This window comes from Pristis pectinata, chromosome 9, assembly GCF_009764475.1.
Source record: "Pristis pectinata isolate sPriPec2 chromosome 9, sPriPec2.1.pri, whole genome shotgun sequence".
NCBI lineage: Eukaryota > Metazoa > Chordata > Chondrichthyes > Rhinopristiformes > Pristidae > Pristis > Pristis pectinata.
The window spans coordinates 28,120,026-28,147,429 of NC_067413.1; the positions used below are offsets into that span (position 1 = coordinate 28,120,026).

Below are 27,404 nucleotides of genomic sequence, written 5' to 3' on the forward strand. Positions count from 1 at the left end.
CCAAGTTTTAGATTAAAACTCGGAACAAGAATTATTCCAAAAAGCAAATGCCCACGCAAATGCAACGAAACAAATACAAACCTGATCAGTTTCAGCAACGGCTCCTCATAAATGAAAAATAATAAAATGTCTCTTGTGTCAGTTTCATAAACTGGCAACGACACTTTCAGTTGGCCCGAGTGACTGTCAATTTCACAGGAAAGTCCCAGTCGCATTGAAAAAAAATCTTATCGGTTCATTTCCGTTTGTTACGGAGCGACGTACATCGTCCTAGTGTTCTTTCTCGAGGCTGAAAAAATACAACACACACAAATATAATGTGTGCTTAAAGCAAAAGGGGAACCAGAAAGAAAGAAGACAAATTAAAATGGCTATAAATATAAAAAAATACATTCTTTTCTGATGGAAGATTTTTTTCGCGTTCATTTTGTTTTGCAGAGGCAAAGCGGGGATTAAATAGATCGCGTGCCTGGTGTTTTTTATATGTGTACATACAGACACAAGGTACAATATATATTTAAATATGGGAAGGATGTTTTAGAAAGAGGGAGTTCGTGTGTGGATTTCAAAAGGCGGCCGGCGGCGGAGCAGCGAGCATGGAATAAAACTGAAGGGCAACATTTGTATCGGATCGGAAGGGAGAATTGATACAAAAAGGTTCGATTTTGGAACGTCGCAGGCGCCGGGATTCTAATTTCGGAACGTCGAGTTGTCACTCCCGGAGCAAAAGTCTCAACCTTGCAAAGGTGGAAGATAAATTTACACGCCGGCTCGGAAAATCGTTGGAGGTTTTTTTTCCCCTCGTTGTTTTATTATTTTTTTCTTTTTCATGCTGAATGTTTTGAGTAAAATAGCGCCGCTCGGTGAAGATGGGGGACGCTTATGACCCAGAGCACCCGACCGAGTAAGTAACCAAAATATCTCTTTATTCTTATCACTTAATTGATTTATTTAATTGTTATCCGACTCGTTTCCAGTGAAACTGAATACAAGAAATTAAATATGGCTTGAGGGAAGAGTGCAAAAAAAAGAGTTTAGACTGTTTGGGAAACCAGTGCTTCGGCGTAAGGTCCTGAAGGACTGGAGCCCAGGCCCCCGTGATGGTCATTCTTCCTCATGTTTTAGTTCCCACCCCTATTTTGACTAAAATCATTTCCCTATCTGTGTGGCTCGAAGGGAAAATAAATGGCGGGTAAACTTTAAAAAGAGGCGAATAAATACACACACATACAAGATAGCTTTGGGGAGGGACGGTAACAGGCCTGAAATCCACGGCACTCGCGTACTTGTAATAGGCGGGTGGCGAACCTTGCGACACCTGGCTCTTTAGGGCGACGGGAGGGACGGTGTTTTGAAGGGCGCTAAGAGCAACATCGGTTAGATTAACTGGACAGTGGTGCAGAAAGAAGGAGAATTGGGTGGAGAGTGAATATACACGGAAGGGTTAGTGGAGACTATATTCAGGAGGCTTCGTCTTACTTGGCAAAGTGCTGATGTTTGGTATAAAACAATCGGCAACTGTCCCCATATCATTGAACATAGTGGGGCAGAATCATGAGTAACAAACAGCAGACTGAGCAACAGCCAGGCAAAAAAACAAATACACAGTGACCATCACTACCCACGAAGACAGTTGGATGCCATCTTGAGTCACTTAAAGCTGTTATCACAAATTCATTACAGCCATCAAGGAAAAAAAATCATTATGAATTTTGTAATAAGCAAGGGTTTTTTTACACATCCTGCTCTTACTAATCAGCCAGATCTCTCTATAAATCTGCACGTGCAACAGGAAGAATTTTACTTTCTTAATATTGAAACACATTATTCAAATATAGATATAGCCCTTGTTTAACCTCTACTCTCAGCAGGAGGAAGTCCTTCATGCACATTATATTCTAACTGCATTTTGACACTGCATAATTTTAAAATAAGAAGCTGTGGAATATTCTGGAAGTAATAAGCAGTCTGTGTTGCTGGTGAAGACCCTTCATTATACGAAAGCAGGGATGGTGAGGGGAGTACACCAGAAGCATTGACTTGCTTTTCTTTTTTAAAAAATCTCCTTAAAATGCTACCTGCCCCACTCTAGATTTTTAGCACCTGCAAAGTTTATTTTGCTTTCCAATTTATATCTTTCTTTTTGTACTACTTTACCTTGTTGTTCAACTTGCATAGTGCGGCTCAGTTATAGAATTTGTAATCAAGTACAGCACCCTGCCTTCAACACTACCACTGTGACTAAGTTTAATTCTGAAGAAACAAACTTGTATTTATATAGTGTATTTCATCACTAAAGCACATGCTAAAGTGCTTCAGATATATATTAAATAGTTTCAAGGTATAGTTATGGTTATATCATGAGGTAATGCAGCAGGCAATTTGCACACATCAAGTTCCCACAACACTAGAAGAAATAAACCAGATAATCTATTTTTGCTTATGTTATTTGAAAGAAAACTATTGGCCATGGCATTGAATAAAGCTCTACTTGAATAGGGATCTTTTACATCCACCTGAGAGCTTCAGTTTAGTGCCTCAACTAAATGATGGCACCACTGACTGGACAGACTTCCCACAGTATCTTTTTTTTCCATTAATGTATGAGGGAAGATGGTGATTATCCAGGCACATTGGACCATATAGAGTAACCCAGCTAAGTCTAATGCTCATCTAATCCTTATCTGCTTCCCCAAGCTTGCCATTTCCATCTGTAGTAGCTTGATGCTGATTATTAATGGGTGAAGTTGTATCTTTGTTACCAGATTAATAACTCGGAAGCTTGGACTAATAATTCATGAATTAAGAGTTCAGGTTTCAATTTGTTTTAAACAATCCAGAAATAAAACATACATTATGTCTGTTTGTCCGTTAAACAGTTGGATTGTTCCAAAAACTGATAACCAGTGGAAAGCTTCCTTCCCAAAGGATATCAGTTTTGCTGTATATATGACTTCAGTCCCATCCCAACTCTTAAATATTCTCTGCAGCCATTCAGTTGCATCAATTACTACAAACACGGATTGCAGTGGCTCAAGGAAGCAGCCCACCACCTCCATCAAAAGTAAGTGCCAGCCTTGCGAGTGACTTCCACGTGATTCAACAAAATGGCACAGAAACCTTGGCTGATTTATTTCCTAAACAACCACCGTTGATTTTTCTGTTGAATGGCATTGAGGTCAATTGCCTTTTGGCTGCAGTTAAGAGTTTTGAGCTTTGGGCCTGTTTGACTTCTGTCGTTCAGTACTAAACTATGCTATGCCCTGGTCCTCTAAGACCAGTAGGGAAGTGGAGGAGTTCCCTTGAGGAGAAAACATGGTAGATGAGGCCACATTTAATGCAGGTGGTTTCTGATACTGTAATTAAGACATTGCAAAGAATGAGAGATTTTTGGGTTAATATTTGCCATCAACCTTGTCTGTTTACCAGTTGTTGATTGATCATGTATTTCCAGTTATATTAAGCAGTGTTGTCATTAGAACACAGTTATATTCTGTTTCACCCAGCAATGCTATTGTAGTCTGTGGCCATGCAAAATCAGGTTATTTCTTGAGCAGTTATGTTAATCTAGAGTGAAGTACTGCAACAACTTGTCCTAGTGTAGCATCTTTGAGTCTATAAAAAGTCAGAAGGAACTTTACAAGGGACAAATACACTCGGCCTAGGAGAGCTTTTAATGCTTAATTGAAAGCCTGGTGTAAGGTGGACTTTGAGAAAGAAATATTTGTATTTCACCATCTCACCTGGCTCCCAAAGCACCTCACAGCCAATGTTGTTTGAATGTAGGAGATGTGGTAAAGTATGGCCTAGTTGGGGGGGGGGGGGGGGGACAAAAAAACAAAGTGGTGGAGAAACTCAGTGGGTCCTGATGCAAGGTTTCAACCTAAAATATCAACCATCACTCTGTCTCCACAGATGCTGCCTGACCTGCTGAGTTCCTTCAGCAGTTTTGTCTCCAGATTACAGCATCTGCAGTCTGTGTGTTTCCAATTGACTTACTGAACTGCTTTATGTGATTCTGGTTGAGAGAGAAAATATTAGCCAGGACATTTTCCTCTTTAAAATAACAACATTAATTTGAACTGGTATCATCTCTTGCCTGGTGTATTTGTGGTTTTCAGATTGGGATCCTGTTCATTTACTTGAAGTGAAATCCCAGCTCACTTGGCTTTGAAAGACTTCTGTATTTCTATTGGCAATGGGAATTCTCCAGTGCTTCACTCTTGAGCGCATTAGAAGCAACTTTACAAGGGGCAGATACACTTAGCCTAGAGTAAGAATTCATAATGCATAATTGAGTGTTGATGTCCATTTTTCATTTGAAAATTTTTAGAGAGCATTCATAGACAATTGTACTACAGGAGCCTTCTCAGATATAGCCATTTCTGTCCTCATCCAACATCCACACGAGCAAATATTTTCACAAGATCGTGATCAAGAATAAGAGCCTAGGGTTGTTCATTTATTTTCTTCCACTTCACTACTGCCATCCATCACCAAGTCTGGGGTTAATAAAGCTAAGCAGGTTTATGTTCATGCTGCACAGGCTCCGCCTACCCAAAGTCATCAGAGATGCAGGATTGAATGTACTGCATCTTTTGCCTTGTACTACTTGTGATGTTGTGAGAGTTGACATTTAGACATTTGCTTTCACTAGTTGGTACTTGATAGTGTTAAGCAGTTGAAATGTGTTAGATTTGTAGTTGGTCTGTCCCTTAGGTGTAGTATTTGTGGAATGTTGTCTGTTTGGAATATGAAGCGGTCAGTTACATTTGGAGGTCAGAAATAACAATGATCCTTTGTAAGAAAGGGAATAGACCAGTCAGCTCCTCTGGCCTGTTCCATCATTCCATTACATCCTGACTGATGTATATCTTGATCCTATTTGAGTGGATGCACTCCCACCTCAGCACAAGGAGTGGGAAATAAATGCTGAACTTGTCAGCATCCTCCATATCCCAAATGCAAATAAGGAAAACATTGTCTTTTAATTGGTTTAATCACTATTGACAGGGGTGTAATTCAATATAGTTGAATGTTTTACAAATATTTTAAAAGGACGAGTAAGTAGTTCAGTAACTCAGACCTGCTCTGTCGTTCATTTAAATCTGCACCCCGTCTATTTAACCAACTTTGATCCATATCCCTTTCTATCCTTGCCCAACAAAAGATTATTGATCTCGGACCTCAAGAATTTTAATTGAATCTTTCTCAGGGGGAAGAATTCCAATTTTCTATTACATTTTACATGGAAAAGTGTTTCTCAGCTTTACTCATGAAGAGCTTAACCTAATTTTAAGATTAAACCTCCTCCTTTTGTAGAGGAAATAGATTCTATCTAGCTTTTGAACTCCTTGAGTATTTTTTAAAAAAAAGTAGAGCACCACTCTTCCTTGTACTGAAGATGTGTTTGACCTGAGCTGGCTCTGATTTGAAAGTCATGAAATGTGTGGCAACTACCAAGCTGCCTGGATCTAAGAATGCACCATGTTGCAATTTCCAGTATAAAAGCTGCCCTTGCTTTGTTTAAATTATGTTCTTCAGTGAGTTGCAGTTTGGAGGTTTAAGCCCTAGTCACGGATGTAATCTAGGCTGACACATCTAGGGAAGTGCAACACTGTCATAGGTGCCATATTATAGATGCCAATGCACTCAAATGGATATCCTGGTTTTCAGGATGGTTAGTTTACTGCACTAGGCTTTGAGTTCAGGTGCTGCTGTGACAGTTTGAGAATTTGAACTGAGTTTTAAAAATTCAGACATAAGAAACTATTATCAGAAAAAGTGATAATTAATGTCGTTTATTCTTAACTGGCCTCTGAAGTGATGTAGCACGTGCAGGTGAATTAAGAAAGCATTAAATGTTGGCCACATCAGTGATGTTTCCCTGCTAACATTTCGTACCTGTTCGGTCACTGTATCTTTCCACGTAATAGTAACTTCTCCCCTGGAGAAGTGGACAGGTCGTATCTGGGCAAATCACTTGTGAGGGATGCTTTTGGACATATCAGCGGAATGATGGTGACGAGATAAATACAAGTTTTTTTTTCTCCTCATTCCCTGCAGGAGTTACTAGGATTATCTGTGGGAAAGAGACCAAGTGACAAGCCCAAACTGGGCCTGGGGCAGGTGGTAAAAGAACCAACAAAAGGGATAAACCTACTTGACCTCCTCACCACCAATCTCTCTGTCCTCAATCTATTTATCATAGATTCATCTGTTGTAACAGATTTGTTAGGAGTGATCACTGCGAGGTTTTATGGAGATGAAGTGTGGCACCACCATGGTGCTATATGCAATAATGTCAGACCACATCAGTCAGCTTAAAGCTGCACATTCATGAGACGTTATGGGCAATCAGCAGCAGTGGAACTGTTTACCACCAAGATCCACAACTTCATGGCCTGGTGTTTCCTTCTCTGCCGTTCTCATCAAGCCAAGGGACTAACTCTGGTACAATATGGCATAAGCGAATATAGAAAATCTACCATCAGATTTACTTAAAAGTTAAGCATTAACCTTGTAAAGTAGCAATAATCGGCAACATCCTTGCAGAACACCAGAAACAGTGCTTTATACAGAGTTGAGTGATCCCACGACAGCAGATCAGATCAACATTCTGCACTTCTGCCACATCCAGTCATGAATGGCAGTGGAGCGTTAAGCAGCTAATGGGAGGAGGAGGGTCCTTCGACATCCCCTTCCTCAAAGATGGTGGAGCTCTACACATGAATGCAAAAGACAAAGCTGAAGCATTTTTGCAGCTATCGTTACCCAGAAGTGTTGATTGGCTGATCCATCTCCATCTCCTGAGGTCCCCATCGTCATCAAAGCCAGTCATCAGCCTCTGATCCATTTGTTTTGAATAATATCGAGAAATAACCCAAAGGTTATGAGCTTCAACATCCCTGGCTGTACTGCTAAAGACAATCTTCCAAACTACCTGCGTCTCAGCTACAACACTGCATTACCCAAAAAATGTGAAAATTGCCCAGATGTGACCTGTCCGCAGAAAGCAAGGCAAATCCAATCTGTACAGTTACAATACCACTGGCCTACTTGGAATCATCAGCAGTGTGATGGAAGATGTCAATGGTAATGCTCTTAAATGGTGCCTACACCCAATAATCTGTTCACCAAACCTCTCTTTGGCCTCCACCTGGACCACATGGCTCCAAGCCTCGTTACAATCTTTATCCAAAGATAGACAGCAGGGCTGAAATGCAAAGGTGATTTGGGAGTGTCCAATTCTGACACCAAAGCAGCATTTTTGAAAATATAGAATGGAGGAACACTGGCTGCAGCTGTCCTGTGCACAAGGGAAAATTTTGGTTCTTGGAACCCAAATGCCTCAATCCCAGAGAATCTATGCAGGCACTTCTTAAGCCAGTGTCCCAGGCCCAAATGCTATAACTGCTTCATTAATGATCTTCCCAGCCCCCATCTTAAAATCAGAAGTGGAATGTTCACTGACAATTCCTTGGTTTCATTTGCAACTTCCCAGAAAGTAAGACTGTCCAAATCCATTTTCAGCAAGATGCTGCTTGACCTGCTGAGTTCCTCCAGCAGATTGTTGCTCCACTTTCGGCATGGATAAGGTTTACACTTGGGCTGATAAATAATACAAAATTCTCACCTCAAGCCTCAGGAGTAAGCAGCCCAACAAAAGATTCAAACCATCTGTCCATGGCATCTCATGACATTAATTTCCCCACCATTAATATCCTTGGATTTGCCACTGCCCAGAAATGATTGAATGAGGCATAAATGATGTGACTTCAAGAGGTGAGAAGCTGAGTGTAGCAAGTGAGTCCCTTCCTGACACTTCAAGGACACAAGTCAATAATATGCTGGGATACTCTCCTAGTTGCCTGAACTCCTGCAACTCTGCTAATGCTCAACAGCATCCCGGGCAAAACAGTCTGCTTAATTTGCATCACAAACACACCACGAATATTATATGGTAATCTGCAAGACGCACTTGGAAGTACAAGAGAATCATGGGGACACTGATAGCTGCAAGTTGCTCTCTAAGTCGTACACCATCCTGACGTGGAAATTTCTCAGCATTTCTTTGGATACCTTCTAAACAGCAATACAGCAACAGCACCTACAGTTGGACTGTAGTGGATGAAGGTGGCCCTCTACTACCACCTTTAGTGCCAGATAGGGAAAACCCAATCACTACCAATACTAGCAATGTCCGTGTCTCGTGAATGAATAAACATAAAGGTACTGAGTTGTCTTTGACATTTCACTTGCACTTGGCTGTTCTCAATGTGTGAGCTTGGGTCCTGGTGTGGTGGAAATGAAGAATTTGTATTGTGCATTATGAATACACAGGATGTCCTATAGGAATTTTGATGTGTGGTCATTATTATAATATTGGAAACACAACAGCCAGTTTTTGCCATCGAGGTCTCTCAGACACCAGTGAAATAAATGATCAAAGCAGTGATATGATGATGGGCAGAAGGTAATATTGGTTAGGACAGCAGGGAGTTCACCCCTTCTCCAAGTGTCTCAGTTTACTATGCATCTTTATATTTTAAAAAAGCTAGTGCTTCCAGGAGTGTACTGCTCCCACTGCACTGGAGCGTCAGTCTACAAGTGGTCTAGTCTCTGGAGTGGGCCTTCAATACATGACTTTCTGATTCTAACCTTTGGTTATTTCTACTCAAAACATATTGACCTATGTGCCCAAAATGTGAGAACTATGCAGTCCAATGAGTTTGAGAAGCAGGAGTAGTTTAAGGAGCAATTTGGACTCTGTGGTAGGTAGTTAAACATTATGGCCATTCTGTAAACCACAGGTCAACAGTGAGCCATACCAAGGATGGCCTCCTAATGTGGCCATAAAAAGCATGTAAAATACATGCATGCAAATTAGGAAAAGCAAAAGGTTAATCAACCCCTCAAGCTTGCTCCAGCATTTAATAAGATGGTGACTGATCTGATTGTACCTCAGCTCCACATTCCTGCTTATCACTGGTAACCTTTCACCCCTTGCTTATCAAGGATCTATCTACCTCTGCCTTTAATTATTCAAAGACTTTGCTTCTATCCTACTCTGACGAAGGATTGACAAAGATTGACAACTCTGAGAGAAATAATTTTGCCTCATCTGCTCATTGTTTTTAACGGTGACCCCCTAGCTGTAGATTCACCCTCAAGAGGAAGCATCATCTCCACTCCCACCCACTGGATCTGTTTTAGTTAAGTTCCTTCCCACTACTTTGAAGGCCAGCAGATGGAAACTAAGCCTGTTCAATTTTCATTCATAAGGCAACCTGCCTATTCCGGTTATCAGTCTAGTAAATCTGTGAATGTTTTCAATGCATTAACATCCTTAAATAAGACGAATACTGTACATAATACTCTGAGTGTGAATTTAGCAGTGCTCTCTAATTAGTGTAATCTTCCTACTTTAGTATTCAGTTTCTCTAGCAATAAACAATAACATTCTGTTAGCTTTCCTAATTACTTGGTATACCTGCACACTACCCTATTGAGAATCATGCATCATGTTAAAATCAAGCCACTGTTTTGTAGCCAGAAATTTCCACACAATAAGATCACACAGTGAGTTGAATGACCAGTTAGACTACTTTGGACATAATTGATTAGGGGTGAATATTGTATAGGACATCAGAAGAACTTGCTTTCCTTCTCTGAACAATGCCAGGTAATCTTTTTACATTAATTTTATGAACATGAGCATCACTGGCAGATCCTTGAGAATATGACAGCAAACTACCACCAAACACTGTGTAGTGAAGGTGCTTCTTCATTGTTGACATTCTTTGTAATGTTTTTATATAACTTAGTGGCTTGATATCAATTTCACAAGAGAAATTGATCAGAATGGTATGGGACTACCATTGATGTACAGAGGGATCTTGGGGTTCAAGTCCATGGCTCCATGAAAGTGATCATACAAGTAGATAGGGAGGTAAAGAAGGAGTATGGCATGCTTTCCTTCGTTGGTTGGAGCACTGAGTATAAGAGTAAGGAAGTCGCATTGCAGCTATATAAAACTTTGGTTAGGCTGCACTTGGAGTATTGGGTGCAATGTTTTTTGCCCAATTGCAGGAAGGATATTGGAATTGGTGTATTACTGTCACTTGTACCGAGGTACAGTGAAAAACTTGTCTTGCATACCACTCATAGATCAATTCATTTCACAGTACATTGAGGTAGTACAAGGTAAAACAACACAAAATGCAAAATAAAGTGTTAACAGCTACAGAGAAAGTGCAGTGTCGGTAGACAATAAGGTGCAAGGTCATAACGAGGTAGATTATGTAGTCAAGAGTCCATGTGGAGACTTTGGAAAAGGTACAGAAGAGGTTTACTAGGATGCTGCCTGGATTGGGGGTATGGGCTATAAGAAGAGGTTGGACAAACTTTGGTTGCTTTCTCTGGACCATTGGAGGCTGAGGGGAGACCTGATAAAGGGTTATAAGATTAAGAGAGGCATAAATAGGGTAGACAGTCAGGATCTGTTCCCCAGGGTAGAAATGTCAAATACTAGAGGACATGCACTTAAGCTGAGAGGGGAAAAGTTTAAGGGAAATGTGTGGGGCAAGTTTTTGCACAGAGTGGTAGGTGCCTGGAACTGGCTGCCAGGGGTAGTGGTGGAAGCAGTGGCATTTAAGAGGGTTTCAGATAGACACATGAATGGAGGGATTCGAATCATGTCCAGGCAGAAGGAGATGTAGTTTAATTTGGCATCGTGTTCAGCACAGATATTGTGGGCCGAAGGTTCTGTTTCTGTGCAGCGCTGTTCTATGGGACTAAAGTTACAGACGGGCCAGACCAAGTAAAGATGGTTTTGCTTCTGTAATGGAAATTTTAAAAAGCAGTTGGATATTTATGACAATCTGATAATTTTATCTGAAGTCAGTTTTCTCAAAGCAAAATAATAGATGCTGGGGACCTGAAGTAAGCATCATACTAGCTCACATTCATTGAACTGAAATTTTCTGCTTCTCTCTCTGCAGATACTCCCTGACCTACTGAAAACTTTCAGTCTTTTCTGTTTTTGCTCTAGTTTTTCCCAAACTATCTAACAGTGTTGCTCTGGATCCTACTATGTCCCAGTGTGACCTCTATCACCAGGAAGAAATGGAGCTTCAGTTTAAAGTCTCATAAAAAGGATAGTAGTTCACATTCCACAAATTAATGCCTTCTTGAGATCTCGATGAATTTAAGATGTCATAATCCATGCAGACCACAAAGTTTGTGAGTACACAGCTGTGTACTACAGTAACAAATTGCTGACAAAAACAATCTAATCTTGAATGGTAGAGAGAGTGAGCAAATTTTCATTCAGTTTATTTTGATTTAGTTTTTTAATTTTAATGTCGGAGGGGGAAAATGCAGCAATGCATTGTCTGCACACACTGGGGATTTTTGAGACAACTGGGTCACGTTATTTTCTCATCCATAACATCTAGCAAAATTACATTGATTTGGTAAGTTCCTCTTTACCCATTTGCCTGATACTTTATTTTACTCCTTCCCTTTTATAATTACACATTTCTTGGATTCAGCTACATGTGGGATATCAGTTTAGAGCAGAAGTTGATTGGACAGGGTATAATCAAATTATCTTTTTAACCTGCTTTAGTCATCTTGTCTTCATCAGGTAGAGTTGCTGAGCTTGTCAAGAATTGGAGATTAAATTCCTAGGTAGTGGTGCAAGCAACCAGAAAGCAAAATCATAAGGATTTCTCAACGTAAATGTGTTCACTTCATCAGTGTGAGATAACAGAAGGAGTAGCATGCTGAATTATTAGTTAGACTGCCACAAGCTAACTGCTGCTTGTGTGCTTTTAGTCTTTACAAACAGCTTGTATAAGGCAGGAGTATTGAGGAGAGAGGGCACCCCCAGCCATTGAACTCTGGTATTCCACTGAACATCAACACAGAATTTGGAGCCAGAGCTGCAGTTCCCTCTCTCCAGATTTGTCTGAATGGGGTTTAACCTCTATACCTCCTGATTCAAGTTGGAACAAAGCCAAAAAGTTCAATGTCCGTGATGACTCTGAGTGGGGAAACTATCAGAACTCTCTTTCTGTTCTCTTATTCTATCCCCTTCTTTCCTGAAGCCTGTGTGGTGACAATATTACATGAACGTTGGATGTCCCCAATACCTCCTATCTTTTCTCAATATCTAAATGGAAAATGTCTGCCAAATAGAGAGGATTTGAACTAAGTAATTAATTTAAAATACCCTTTGACTTCTCATGACATCCCAAAATGGTTCAAAGTCAATTACTTTTCAAGTGTAGTTGCTTATTTTTAAATAAATATGGTAGCACATTTGCATATAGAGTCATACAGCATGGAAACGGGCCCTTTGGCCCAACTGGACCATGCTGACCAAGATTCCCATCTAAGCTAGTTCCATTTGCCTGCATTTGGCCCATATCCCTCTAAACCTTTCTTATCCATGTACTTGTCCAAGTGCCTTATAAATGTTGTTAATGTTCCTGTCTCAACCACTTCCTCTGGCAGCTCATTCCACGCACTGACCACCCTCTGGGTGAAAAAGTTACCCCTCGGGTTCCTATTAAATCTCTCTCACCTTAAACCTGTGCCCTCTAGTTCTTGATTCCCCAACCCTGGGAAAAAGACTGTGTGTGCAGTGACCCTATCTATGCCCCTCATGATTCTATATGCCTCTGTAAGGTCACTCTTCTTTCTCCTACGCTCCAATGAAAAAGGTCTCAATCTCTCTCCATAATTCAGTCCCTTGAGTCCTGGCACCATCTTCGTAAATCTCCTCTGCACTCTTTACAGCTTAATGACATTGTTCCTAAACCAGGGTGACCAAAACTGAACACAATAATCCAAATGTGGCCTCACCAACATCTTGTACAACTGCAACATACATCCCAACTTCTATACTAAATGCCCTGATCGATGAAGGCCAGCATGCCAAAAGCCTTCACCACCCTGTCTACCTGTGACATCACTTTCCAGGAACCATGTACTCCTAGGTCCCTCTGTACTACAACACTCCCCAGGACCCAATCATTCACTGTCACTATAGCAAGGTTGTGTAAAGAACAAATATGGTAAATGGCTGGATAATCTGTTTTGCAACAGTAGTTTTAAGGGATGGCTAACAGGGTGACGTTTCCAGCTAAAGGCAGTGTATTAATGACAATAATAAGAAATCAGCTGAGATAAATCAGAACCAGACTGGAGTGAGTTCATGTTGGTGTTTATTCTCCACTTGAGTAGCAGTCTCTTTTGCTGTCCACTATAAACCTCTTGCCTTTTTAATCCAGTATTTATAGCTTTTCTCACTCATCATTGGAAAGTCTTTTTCTATCTATTCTATCCCATGCTTTTATAATTTTAAAAAGACTGCCTTTTTAGAATATCAGTTAATTTTACATCTCTTATTTTTAATTATGTATTGAAATGGAATATTGACAGAGTCAAATTTGGAAATGAGAGATGCATGGGTGTGCATTGATAAGATGTGACATAAGTGGGAGGAGGTGGAATTTGTTGTGGAGAGGGTATAGAGATGGATTCTCAATTGAAGATCAAACAAGGTTGATCTCTGCTCGGGAACTAAGTGCTTTTTTGGGACAGCTACAACATTGAAATCTACTGAGCAGTGTAGAAAACTGCCCAGGTAACTGCTTTTCACAGGATAAATCCAATCTGTCTAGTTATTGCCCAAATGGTCTACTTCCAGTCATCGCCAAAGTGTGATGAAAGGTATTATCGACAATGCTATCAAATGGCACTCACTCACCAATAATCTGCTCACCAATTCCCTGCTTGAGTTTTGCCAGGACCATTCCACTCCAGACCTCATTGCAGCCTTGGTCAAAATGTAGATTAAGGAACTTAATTCCAGAGATGAGTGAGAGTGGCAGCTCTTGGCAGTGTTTGACAAAGTGTGGATTTAAGGGACCCTGATTAAAACTGAATTCAATGTATCTCAAGAGGAATAGATTCTAGTGGCTGCAGTTGTACCTTACACAAAGGAAGGTGATTGTGGTTGTTGAAGGTCAATTATCCCAGCCCAGGACATCACTGCAGGAGTGCCTCAGGGCAGTGTTCTAGGCCAAATCATATGTCATCATTGAGCTTCCTTCCATCATAATTTCTGAAGTAGTGGTTTTGTTGATAATTGTATAATATTCAATTCCATTTTTAACACCTCAGCAAATGAAGCAGTCCATGTCTGCCTACATCAAGACCTAGACAACCTTCGGGCATGGGCAAATAAGTGACATTCACTCACTAAAGGTTCTGGACCATGAGCATTTCAACAAGAGCAAGTCCAGTCACCTAACATTGACATTCATTGGCACTACTGTCACTGAATCCTCCATAATCGATATCCTCAAGGTCACAATTGACCTGAAACTCAACTACACCAGCCATATAAATACTGTGGCTACAAGAGCCAGCCAGAGGCTAGGTATTCTGCCACACCAAAACACTATCCATCATCTAGAAACCATAAGTCAGGAGAGTGATGGAAAACTGTCTACTTGCCTAAATGAGTGCAGCTCCAATAACTTGGGGAGCTCAGTGCACCATCCTCCACCCTAGACATTCATTCCCTCTGCCACCAACACACAGTGGTTGCAAAATGCACTGCATTTACTCATCTACCAAATCCCAGACACCAGAATGGGCTGTAGAATGATACTGCAGCTAGTTGTGCTGTTTTGCAGTTGCATTGACAGGGTTCAACTCTACCCTGTGCTGTCTGGGTAGAGTTTCTATGATCTCCCTGTGACCGTGTTTTCCTTTGTGTGTTCTGATTTCCTCCCACATCCCAAAGACGAGATTGTTTGTAGGTAAATTGGCCACTATAAATTACCCCTTTTGTAGATGGCTGTTGGGAGAATCAAAAGGGTTTTCATGGGCAAGTGAGAGAATAGTTCGCAGGGAAAATAAGTGAAGGAATGGGATTGTTGAGAGCGCTTTGAGAGCTCGTAACAACTTGATGGACTTGAATGCCTTTCGATGTGACTTATCCTACCAAGAAGGAACGGTATCATTGGTCCAAATCCACACAGCATTGTGAAGTACCTTCAGCAGAAGAACCAAAACAGATCACCACCACCTCAAAGCAGTTGGGGATGGGCAATAAACGTTGGCCTTCATACTGAACCCTGTTCCTGGATAATGCATAATTATTAAAAATAATAATGCTCTGGTCGTGAAGAAGATCATTTAGCCTTTGACTATGGTGGAGACAAGCGGTTACAATTATACGGTTCTATGGGAACTGGTTTTGAAACTCCCAACATTAGCTAGGGGCATTTGTGACTAATCCAAATTTGGCTGTTGGACAACCAGTTTATCTCTGTAAAGGGACTGGAAGAATTAAGTGAGATAGTGTAGAGTTGGGTCATCAACCTGAAACGCTGGCTGCGTTTCTTTCTCCACAGATGAATATTTCCAGCATTTTCTGTCTATTTTATTGATGTAGAGGGTGGAGCCAGGTATGTGTGAAAATAGATGTGTGAAATTGGATAATTTCAGTGAATGTTTACACCAGCAGGGGATATGTAAATAAAGAAGAGATAGGTGAAGGATAGTTCCCATAGATCAGCAATCGTAAAATTTGCTGGTGTGAAGCCATCAGAAGTGATTCTCTGGCCATACCTGCATAGGTGAAATGAGCGAGGAGAATCTCATTGAGCGGGGTAGTGGGGAACAGACATTGTCAAAGTGCTTTTTATTAAATTTTCCAAAGACTTGAAGGCAAAGATGAATGCTGCAGTACAGTTGCATCACAGACATGGGAAGTCATTTGTAACTTTGATTAGGGAAGTTTTAGTACACTGGCAGGGCAGAAACCAGATTGGAGAGGATCAAATGTAAGAGTTCTGAGAGAGATTGGGAGCAAATTGAGAGCAATGCGTCAAATGTGTGAATTTAAAAGGATGAAGGAATCACCTCATCGGCTCTTGGGGGCTTGACTTAAATCCTGAGAATTCATCCAGTTTGGGAGGTTCTGAAGTTTTGCAAGGTGCCATATAAATGCAAATCTGTCCATTCATTTGTTCTGTAAATCGAGCCAAAAAAATCTTTAATGTCTACCTGACTGGCAGACTGAGCCATGTTTTAACGTAAAGTCCAAAAAATGGGACTGCTAATGCAACTCTCCTGTGTTGCACTGATATGTTATCTAGGATTATATTGTAGCGGCTGCTACTGCGATGTGAAAACAAGACACTAGTTGATGGGTTTCAGAACAAGAACTGGTTTATTTTCCCGCCTTGCGTGGGCCTTTTAAGAGAGAATGTTCCCGCCCACCGAAAACAGAAATGACGTATATGCTACGTCATCAAACCTTTCCCACGTGCGGGTTCTCCCTGTCGCTCGGGGAAGGCGAAGGCCCAACGCCATCTTGGGCCTCGCCACTCCGATGACGCACGACCTGACTGCCGAACCGGTTCGCTTGCTCGGATGGTGAGTCGCTACACAACGCCACCACCCCACCCCCCCCCCACCCCCAAAACCGGCGATACGGTCCCCAAGGTCCACGAGCTGTGTTAGCCGTTGCTTAGGAGGTTGGCCTCTGCGTCGCAGTGCTGGAACCTCGACCGGTTGTTGTAGATCTAAATGGGCCGGTTTGAGGCGGTCCATCATGAAGACCTCCTCCTTGCCCCCAATGTCCAAAATAAAGGTGGACCCATTATTCCTGATGACCCGAAACAGCCCCTCGGATGGTCGTTGCAGCAGTGCCTGATGTGTCCCCCTGCGAACAAAAACGAACTTAGTCTCGTAGTTCCTTGGGCTCACAGGATGGGGCTTGACCATGCCGCAAAGTGGGAATCGGTGCCAAGTTGCTGAGCCTCTCGCGCAGTCTTTGCAGGACTGCTGTGGGTTGTTCCTCTTGGTCCCGAAGGGCGGGTATGAAATCCCCTGGGACGACCAGGGGCGCCCCGTACACAAGTTCAGTTGACGAAGCATGGAGGTCTTCCTTGGGGGCACTGCGTATGCCGAGCAGGACCCAAGGCAGTTCGTCGACCCAGTTAGGACCCTTCAGGTGGGCCATCAAGGCTGATTTTAGATGGCGGTGGAAACGTTCCACTAACCCGTTTGATTTGAGGGTGGTAGGCCGTGGTAGTGTGCAGCTGTGTCCCCAGCATGTTCGCTAATGCAGACCAGCGGCTGGAGGTAAACTGGGTGCCCCTGTCTGAAGTGATGTGGGCCGGAACACCAAAACGTGAGATCCAAGTTGTGAGCAGCGCCCGGGCGCAGGAATCAGTCATGATGTCAGATAGAGGGGTTGCCTCTGGCCACCTCGTGAACCAGTCCACGATGGTAAGGAGGTACCGGGCTCCTCTTGAAACTGGCAGAGGACCAACGAGGTCGACGTGGATGTGGTCGAACCTCCTACGGGTAGGCTTGAACTGCTGTGGCAGAACCTTGATGTGTCGTTGGATTTTCGATGTCTGGCAGTGCGGACAAGTCCTGGCCCACTCACTGACCCATTTGCGCAGGCCATGCCAGATGAACTTGCTGGTGACCAGTCGGACAGTAGATCTAATGGACGGGTGCGCCAACCCATGTATCGAGTCGAAAACATGTTTCCTCCAGGCTGCAGGAACTATAGGGCGGGGTTGACCTGTTGCAATGTCGCAAGGGAGGGTCTGCTGACGTGGACCGACTAAGAAATCTCAGAGCTGCAGGCCCGAGACTGCGGTTCTGTAACTGGGCAGCTCGTCGTTGACTTGCTGTGCATCAGCCAGGGCCGTGTAGTCGACACCCAGGGACAGGCTGTGGATGGTTGGTCTGGAAAGTGCATCAGCAACAACATTGTCCTTTCCAGAGACGTGTTGGATATCTGTTGTGAATTCGGAAATGTAGGACAAATGTCTCTGCTGACGAGCTGACCAGGGATCGGAGACTTTGGAGAAGGCGAAGGACAAAGGCTTATGGTCAGTGAAAGGCCTGCCTTCTAAAAAGTACCGGAAATGCCGGACCACCAGGTACAGCGCTAGAAGTTCCCGATCAAAAGTGCTGTATTTCAGTTTGGGTGGTCTAAGGTGCCTGCTGAAAAATGCCAAGGGTTGCCAACAGCCTTTGATTAGTTGTTCCAGTACTCCACCAACCACGGTGTTGGATGCGTCCACCGTGAGGGCGGTTGGGACTTCTGTCCTAGGGTGTACAAGCATCGTGGCATCTGCCAGGGCGTCCTTGGCCTTAATGAAGGCAGCCGCAGCCTTGTCATTCTGGGCGATGTTCTCGCTGATGGCTGGTAAGGGCAAGGACAAAGGGCGCATGATATGGGCTGCTGCAGGGATGAACCGATGGTAAAAGTTGACCATCCCCAGGAACTCCTGCAGGCCTTTGACCGTGTTGGGACGGGCAAAATGGCGGATAGCGTCTACCTTGGTGGGTAGGGGTGTTGCTCCATCGCTGGTGATTTTGTGGCCGAGGAAATCGATAGAGTCAAGTCCAAATTGGCACTTGGCCACGTTGATCATGAGGCCGAAATCACGGAGACGGGAATACAGTTGGCGGAGGTGGGAAAGGTGTTCTTGGCAGTCATGGCTGGCGATTAGTATGTCATCTAAGTAAATGAACACGAAGTCCAGGTCTCGGCCTACCGCGTCCATCAGCCGCTGGAAAGTCTGTGCGGCGTTCTTAAGGCCGAACAGCATTCGAAGGAACTCGAAGAGGCCGAATGGGGTGATAATCACAGTTTTGGGGACGTCATCCGGGTGGACCAGGATTTGGTGGTATCCCCGAACGAGATCCACCTTGGAGAAGATGTGGGGCCCCATGTAGGTTCACTGCGAAGTCCTGGATGTGAGGGATGGGGTAGCGGTCTGGGGTGGTGGCGTCATTCAGCCTGCGGTAGTTGCCGCAGGGCCTCCACCCGCTGGTGGCTTTGGGGACCATGTGCGGGGGGAGGCCCAGGGGCTGTCTGACCTGCGAACAATCCCCAGCTCCTCCATGCGACGGAACTCTTCCTTTGCCAGGCAGAGCTTGTCTGGAGGTAGCCGTCGTGCTCGGGCATGAAGGGGTGGCCCTGTGGTAATGATGTGGTGCCGCACCCTGTGTTTGGGCATAGAATTTGTAAACTGAGGTGCCAAAACTGATGGGAACTCAGCTAGGAGCTTGGTGAACTCGTTGCCAGACAGGGAAATGGAGTCCAGCCGCGGGGCTGGTAGGCTGGCTTCTCCCAGGGGGTAGGTTTGGAAAATTCTGGAGCGGACTAGCCGCTTTCCTCGCAGATCGACTAACAGGTTGTGGGCCTGAAGGAAATCTGCTCCTAGGAGTGGTCAGGCGACAGTGGCAAGGGTAAAGGTCCAGGTAAAACGGCTGCTGCCAAATTGTAATTGAAGTGTACAGGAACCAAAAGTCCGTATTGTTGTGCCGTTTGCGGCATTGAGTACAGATACTTGTTGCCTGTTACGAGTGTCGTGGCCGGTCGGGGGGCAAAATACTGACCTCTGCTTCAGTATCGACGAGGAAACGCCGCCCGGACTGCTTGTCCCCAACGAATAGGAGGCTTTGTCAGCGGCGGCTGGCCCTGGCGTTTCCCTGAAACTTGCAGGGTGGGCAGCATCGACGGGCCTCCACGCCCCACCTCTGATGGTAGAAACACAGCGGGTCGCCAGTGCGTCATCTGTGTTTCTGGGGTGTGGTCGCTTGGTTGCTGGGACTGGTTTAGGCAGGCGTTGGGCTCGCGGCCTAGCGATTTGGCCGACAGACGAACCGCTCACGCGTTTGGCCTTCCACAGGACATCTGTCCGGGCAGCTACCTCACGTGGGTTGCTGAAATTGGCGTCAGCCAACAGCAGGTGAATGTCATCGGGTAGTTGTTCAAGGAAGGCCTGTTCGAACATTAGGCAGAGCTTGTGTCCCTCAGCCAATGCCAACATCTCATTCATTAGGGTGGATGGGGATCTGTCCCCTAGGCCGTCGAGATGAAGCAGGCGGGCGGCACACTCGCGACAGGAGAGGCCGAAGGTCTGAATCAGAAGGTCTTTGAAAGCTGGGTACTTATCCTCCTCCGGAGGAGACCGGATTAAGTCTCCAACCTGGGCGGCTGTCTCCTGGTCCAGAGAGCTGACCACGTGGTAGTACTTTGTGGAGTCGGAGGTGATCTGCTGAAGGTGGAATTGTGCTTCGGCCTGATCAAAACAGACGCTGGGACAAAGTGTCCAAAAGGTGGGCAGCTTGAGTGCCACTGCGTTGGCTGCTGCGTTGTCATCCATTGTGCGGGTCCAAAGTCCGTTTGGACCGTCGGGGTCACCGATGTAGCGGCTGCTACTGCCATGTGAAAACAAGACACTAGTCGATGGGTTTCAGAACAAGAACTGGTTTATTTTCCCGCCTTGCGCGGGCCTTTTAAGAGAGAATGTTCCCGCCCACCGAAAATGGAAATGATGTATATGCTACATCATCGAACCTTTCCTGTGTGGGGGTTCTCCCTGTCGCTCGGGGAAGACGAAGGCCCAACGCCACCTTGGGCCTCGCCGCTCCGACGACGCGTGACCCGACTGCCAAGCCGGTTCGCTTGCTCGGATGGTGAGTCGCTACAGTATGCTTAAATAAATCTAGTGAGACTTGCACTGCATTCTTTCATCTCAAAGGAAAAAGTATTACTCTGCAGAAAGCTGCACTCCATGAGGAGTTGAACATTGGAGTGACATGGGAATGATAGTGAGGAGGACCCCTCTGAAAATTTTGTGTGAAAGGACCTGGGAAGCATCTCAAATAATCAATCCGGCCATCTCCACTAATAGTTATGCTATTCTAAAAGAAGAAATATTTAAATGCAGGAAAAACCTTAAACAACTTTAAAATAGATTTTGTTGACAGCTAATTTGTGACCAATTATAAATGTCTGTCATTATTTAGGATACTTTGATCTTTTGTTGCTGATCCATTTCCTGTTTGAGTATCAGCTTTAGAAGCACCCTCAGCTCTGGGTCAGGAGGTCGTGGGTAAAGTCCCATTTCGGAGATATGTATGTGTGTATACTCTACGTTGATACTCCAGTGAAATGGTGGAGAGATGCTGCACTGCTGGCAGTTCAGTCTTTTGGATGAGATGTTAAACCAGGCCCCAGTCTACCGTTCTTGGTGTGTAAATAAGATCCCATGATGACAACATTTCAAAGGAAAGCATTGGAGTTATTCCTGGTGTCTTGGTCTATATTTAATTCTAAATTAACATTGTAGAAATACAGATTACCTGTTTTTTAAATATTTGTGTATTCTTCCTGCATCTATTTCTAACATTTACAACTTTTTCAAAGTAATTATTTGCTGTATAATACATTGGGTATACCAAGTTACGAAAAGTGCAAATCTTTTCGTGACTGTCTTTCTATTCTTTTCTTACCATATAGCAACACGTAACCTTGTGAGAAATGAGCTGTTATCTATCTATCTAATAATCTGTTTACTGCTTTCAATATATATGTAAAATCTTAATTTGGGAGGGAAGATCAGTAGTGAATGGAGTTGGGATTAGAGGTTGAGGAGGAACAAAAAGGTGATATAGCTTGGTTCAGTTGGAAGTATTTCACTTCTAGGTCAGAAGCCAACTCCTCTTAGAAGATGAATATGTAACCTTGAGATTAGAATAGATTAAAGATAGACCCTTACCACATGATGATAAAGAATGGAGATGATTTTTCAGTAGTAGCTCATTTAACAAGGAATGTTGCATAACAGTGGCAACTCTGTTTAAAAGGTTCGACAAATCTTTAATGCCACTTGTAAAATCAGCCGTTTGGAATTGATCCTGAGTCACTGGTGACACTTGCCTTTTAAAGCCGTATGACTTTAAACCCTCATACAAATGCTGAAGTCCAAAATCCAGGATAATGCTTCTGTCCAGTACGAAGACCATATGTGTCTTCTAAGGTGGTGGTTAAGATACCACTGCACTTTTTGAGAAAGAGTAGGAGAATTTTATTTGTTTGAGCATCAGCTTTGGAAGTGCTGTTAACCAAAAGATCACCAGTTCAAATCCCACTTAAGACATTTGTGCAAAATCTAGGCTGACGCTTCACTGCACTGCTGCCCAGTATTCCGTCAATATTTATTCTTCAGCCAGCACATGAATAAGCCGGTCAAGCTATTAATTTATTGCACTTAAAAAGTAATTCATTTGCTGTAAAGCATTTTTTTTGGATGTCTTGAGGTCTTTATTTATAGCTTATCTGAAAGAGAATGACTCAATGTATGTGGGATTCCTTCCTTACAGTGTGCTCTGGACAACAGTTGGCAGAAGTGTAGCTTTTCAAGGAACAAATGTGCATATGGTGTACATGTTCTTGCACCCTGAATGGCCTGGAAAGCCACATTCATCCAAAACCCATTTTCTGAAAGCAAACAGTAATTAAAGTGTATCAGAGAATATATTACACAAAACCAATTCATCTTTGAAAATAAACTGGAAAGTGTTCATGAGGACTTGTCAGAGCACTGGAATCTATTAAAGTTGCAGAATAAATGCATTTAAAAACAAGTAATTTGCTTTTAGAAAATCTTTTGGATAAATTGAGAATTTCAGACATAAATATGTTTTACTAAAGCCATTCTCCAAAGAAAATTACAAATGAAGGAGGCCATTCAGATCTCCTTAATTCATCCACCCAGCATGGTGTCCAGCTGATTTTTGAGTGATTCTGGAACTTTCGCCTCTACCACTGCTTGGGAGTCCATTACAAGCACTGACTATTTTTTTTGTATGAAGAACTTTTCAGTATCTTTGCCTTTTACTCATTTAAATGTCAGTCTCTGCACCACCACTTTGCTGATTTCCAGACAGAAACTGAGCCGTGCTTTGCAGGCGCTCCTATTTCTGCATAGAAAAGACGCGAGCACTCTTCTCAACTGAAGCAGAACCAGTTCTGGGTTGGGGTCACAGTAGTCAAACCGGTTTAACTGAAGCAATTCTTTATAGAAGATACTCAGTGGCCAGATGACTTCTTAGCTCACTAATGGCAACTGGGGATTGCCTGACAGCCTGATGGTGCAAGGCACCCAAATTAACAGCAGTAGAGATACAGTTGTATTGCTGAAGGCAAGGGATTACTGAGTAATAATACGGCAGAATAAAATCATACAATTCTATTTTTTTTAATGCCATGCATCCAATTTTCTTGCAATGTCTAGGAGATTAATCTTTTGAGTTCATAGTCACTGTTGAGTAATTCTTGGCAAATGTTTTCTTCGCTATATGATCTGAGTATGAGGATGGAGACTAATTATGACATGAAGCGTTCAGAGGCTGCATCACCAAAGTGATGATTTGCACAAGGCTTTGACTATATGGCAGTTCCGTTGTTGTCTGTTAGCCTTATTGTTATTACTTTGCTTAAAAAAAAGGTAACTCAACCTTTCTTTCTTTCTTTTCTTTTCACAAGGGCTCTTCCCTCTCCTCGCCCTCCATCACCCACAAGGGAAGGATGGACCGAACTTCAGATGTCACCTGGACTATCGATGCCTCTCCAAGTTCAGTCCACGGGAGACGTGCTTGCGATAGGGTGAGACAGACAGCTCCTGCTCTTACTTGTGCTTTCACGTACACTCCATGATCCTGCATCAAGTTGTATGTTCCAAGTTTATGATATCTATACAATATGAAGACGACTTGCAAATATTTCTCAGCAATTATTTCTATAAAGTTGTAGAAGTATTGCCCATAAATTTACTTGCAAACTTAGCTCTTATGTTGACCTTGGAGAATGCAGACATTAACCAAGTTAATATTGGCAATACTCTTCTAAGTACTGGAGTCTAGGGAAGTACACTTAAGTTGAAGTGAAGGGGAAATAGCAGCACTCTCATGAATGTCATTTTGTTAATAGATGTATATTCTTTTCTGATATTAATCTAATTAATTAACCTATCAATTCAATAAAATAACTCTTCATTTCCAATTTCTCATCTACATAATCACTTGGAGGCACTACAGGACCTCAAACTTGAAGGTATAAATAAAGCATAACATTTTTGCCTCACCAATTCCCATCATACATGTATTAACTGAAAATAGTAGTAAGGACAGGGTGTTTGGAAACTCAAATTTTATCTGCAATTGTTAGCCAACCTTAGTTCCTCCTTAACCTGAAAACAAGACAGGAGACATTCACTTTAACAAGGTAATGACTTCCCATGGCAATGAACATGAGGATTAACCCTAGTCTCAATCCTCGTGTTCATTGCCATGGGAAGTCATTACTTTGTTAAAGTAAATGTCTCCTGTCCTTGCAACATACTACCTTCTTTAATCATATCTCTGTCATGACTGACACCAACTATTCTAACTCCATTTCCCAATTAATATTTGTGCAGTGAGTTTGTGAATTTTGTTGTCCAATATGATTGGCTCAACTTGCATTTTGTGTTTTTTTTTGCAGCATAAGAATGGACCTTGCAACCTAACTGGTCCATACTGAAGTTGATGCTGCATATGAGACTCCTGCCACCCCTTTTCACCAAACACCCCAGGAAAAACTTTCATTCCTTTCTCCCTCCTGTAGTTTTTTAATACATCCATGTTATTCACCTCAAATACTCCAAGTAATATTGCATTTTCCTTCCCCTCTGAATAAAGATGTTCTGTCCTGCTTATTTTGAAGGAGACACTCGAATGGACTATGTGACTTTTAGGTCAACCACTTGATTGGTTAGTTGGTGCAAATCTCTTTCTTGATTCTATGTACTACTGTGTGTATGCTGCAGAGTCCCTATACCTACTGTACATCTTTCTACAGTTTTCTTTCTCCTCAAAGACCCTTAGTTCTTGTAGGCAGCAGCTAAATGGTATTGAATCCCAACTTGCTGATCAATGTCCTTTGAAAAGAGAACCTGTTACTTTTAATGGGTCTAGGCCTACATGCGACTCCAGTGTGTTTTCTTGGCTTAGTGAAAGCATTTTAGTGTATCTCTTCAACTGTTATCTTACAAAGCAATCAATTTATTGCCTTGTCCTCCTCAACAGTAGTGGGGGAGGGAGACACTGTATCTGTAACCTTGGTAAATTTCTGCAGTGCATTTCTTTTACATAATTTATAAAACAGTTACACAAGGCTGTTGATGAAAAGGGTGGACACATCATACAAATTAATTGTAGACATTAGGACCCTGATACATTAAGAATGTCATAAAAAATATGAGGCCAAATTATAGATCCTAGAGTAGACGATTCTGTATATCTTAAGAGTACACTGATTTGTCCCTGAGGTACATCTAGAATTATTATTCCTATCTCTGACTGCTTGTTTACATGCAACTGTGTATTTAATAAGTCTGACTGGGGAAAGGATTGGTGCTCTGACCACTGATTTGGAGTTGGAAGTTATCAAAATCTGAAGGTGTGTGTGTATAACTGGACAGGAGTCCATGCAAATGGAGGAGAACTGAAGGTATAGATACATTAATTTGTAGGATGAGTGTAATTAGCAAATAAATGTGAGGTATTCCATTTTGGTAGAATGAATAATCAGGCCATGAACTACTTGTGAAATTAGTGTCTAAATTACACAAAGGAGTGATGTGAACAAGGGAACAAGTCACCAAAAGTTAGTACTCCATGTTAGTAAGGACCTTTCTTTGGGGGAGGAAGGTTGGAGCAAGGTACGTGATAAACTCACTTCTAAAAGATTTAAAATTGAGAAGCAGAGAATTTACGTTAGGGCCTGTCACAAGCCACGCCTAGGAGTACTGTGAATAGTACTGGTCACAATGTTTAAAAAGATGTCAAACATGGGACGTGATGACTTTTTTTAAATTAAAATTCACTAGATTCTGGAACTGTTTCAGCAGTTTAGAAGACAGCAAATGGAACATGTATATATTCTAGAGAGAGGAAAAACTGGGAACAACAGGCTGATTAGCCTAGCATCAGTGTTGGGGAAAATGCTGGTGCATGCTGTTAAGGAGGTGATAACAGTGGCATGATTTGATTATCAGTGCTTTCATGAAAGGGTAGTTATAACAAATGTATTTGTATTCTTTGGGGAAGTATCTCATAGAATAAAAGGATTTATAAAAGACCTTCGATTATTTTCCATGTAAAATGTTACTGCAAAAGAAAAGGACTTAAGGGTTTAAAGGTGATATTATTTTGGATAATGGATTGATTAAAAGGAAACAAAAGGAAGTGACAAAGTTTGGAAGATTTAATTAGTAGGATGCCTTGGGAATTCTTGCTGGGGTCTCAGCTATGTTGCCTATATTAAGGACTTGGATGGAGGGGCTGATTTTAATATATCCCAGTTTGCTGATACAAAGATAGGAGGGCATGAAGACTGCAAAAGGGTATATGCAGGTCAAATGAATGGCATGAAGCTGGCAGCTGAAGTACATGGGAAAATGAGAGAGTGTCCACTTTGGAAAAACCAGAACACTATTTGAATAATGAGGCTATTAAACATTGGTGTTCAAATAGTTCAGAGTGTCCGTATACAAGAATCAGAGAAAATTAGCATGTGGGTACAAGACAAATGAAATATTTCTTTATTGGATGGGGTTGAAACACAAGAATAAGGAAGTCTTGCTGCAACTGTACAAAGGTTTGCTAAAATTTTGGCCTATTTATTTAAGTAAAAAAGCATTTACCTTGGAGGGGGTGCAACAGAGATTTGCTGGAGTTGAGGGGTTGTCTTGCAAAGAGGAACAATGCCAAATGGGCCAATACTTTCTAGAGTTCAGAAGAATGATCTTATTGAAGCATTTAAAAGATTCTGAAGAGGCATGAAGGATGATGCTGTGGGCTTATTTTCCCTGATGGCATGGCTTAGAACTAAAGGGTAATACTGAACACGGCGAATTTTTGGAACGGTACCTCCAACTTGCTGTGGATGCGGAATCACTGATTATATTCCAGGATTAGACGTTTTTTACTACAGGGAAATCGAGGATTATATATTATATGGGCATTGCAAGACTGCACCTGAAACATTGTGTTCAAGTCTGATGTTCCTACCTTAGGAAAAATAAATGCACTGGAGGGAGTACAAGAAAATTTCAGCAGATTTATTTCCTAGAATGAGGGGGGGGGGGGTGTGGGGGGAGCGGTATTGGCCTAACAGGAGATACTGAGCAGGCTGGGGCCATAACTGATTCAGAAGGATAAGGGCTGAACAGAATAGATGTAGGGATGATGTTTCCCCTGGCTGGGGTATTTAGAACCAAAGATCGTCATCTCAATGTAAGGGGTCTGCCATTCAAGATAACTACATCTGCACAAAGTGCACCAAGATGCAGCTCCTCAAGGAACGGGTTGAGAATCTGGAGCAGCAGCTCGATGACCTTCGGCTGATTAGGGAGAGCGAGCAGGAAATAGACAGGAGTTATAAAGAGTTTGTAGAGAGTACCTCTGTGGCGGTCCCCCTCGAAAGTCGGTATCTCATTTTAGATTCCATTGGA

General features: G+C 42.6%; 1 protein-coding gene across 3 annotated transcripts in view; it reads left to right on the forward strand.

Moving 5' to 3' along the window:
- The first annotated feature begins 275 nt into the window (after positions 1-275).
- setd2 (SET domain containing 2, histone lysine methyltransferase) overlaps positions 276-27,404 on the forward strand; it is a 97,719-nt gene continuing 70,590 nt past the window's right edge. For all 3 annotated transcript variants that reach the window (XM_052022974.1, XM_052022975.1, XM_052022976.1), the window contains exons 1-2: positions 276-904; positions 23,396-23,515. In XM_052022974.1, the coding sequence (XP_051878934.1) occupies positions 870-904; positions 23,396-23,515 (155 nt within the window). In that variant the 5' untranslated portion in view covers positions 276-869. The remainder of the gene's footprint in view (positions 905-23,395; positions 23,516-27,404) is intronic.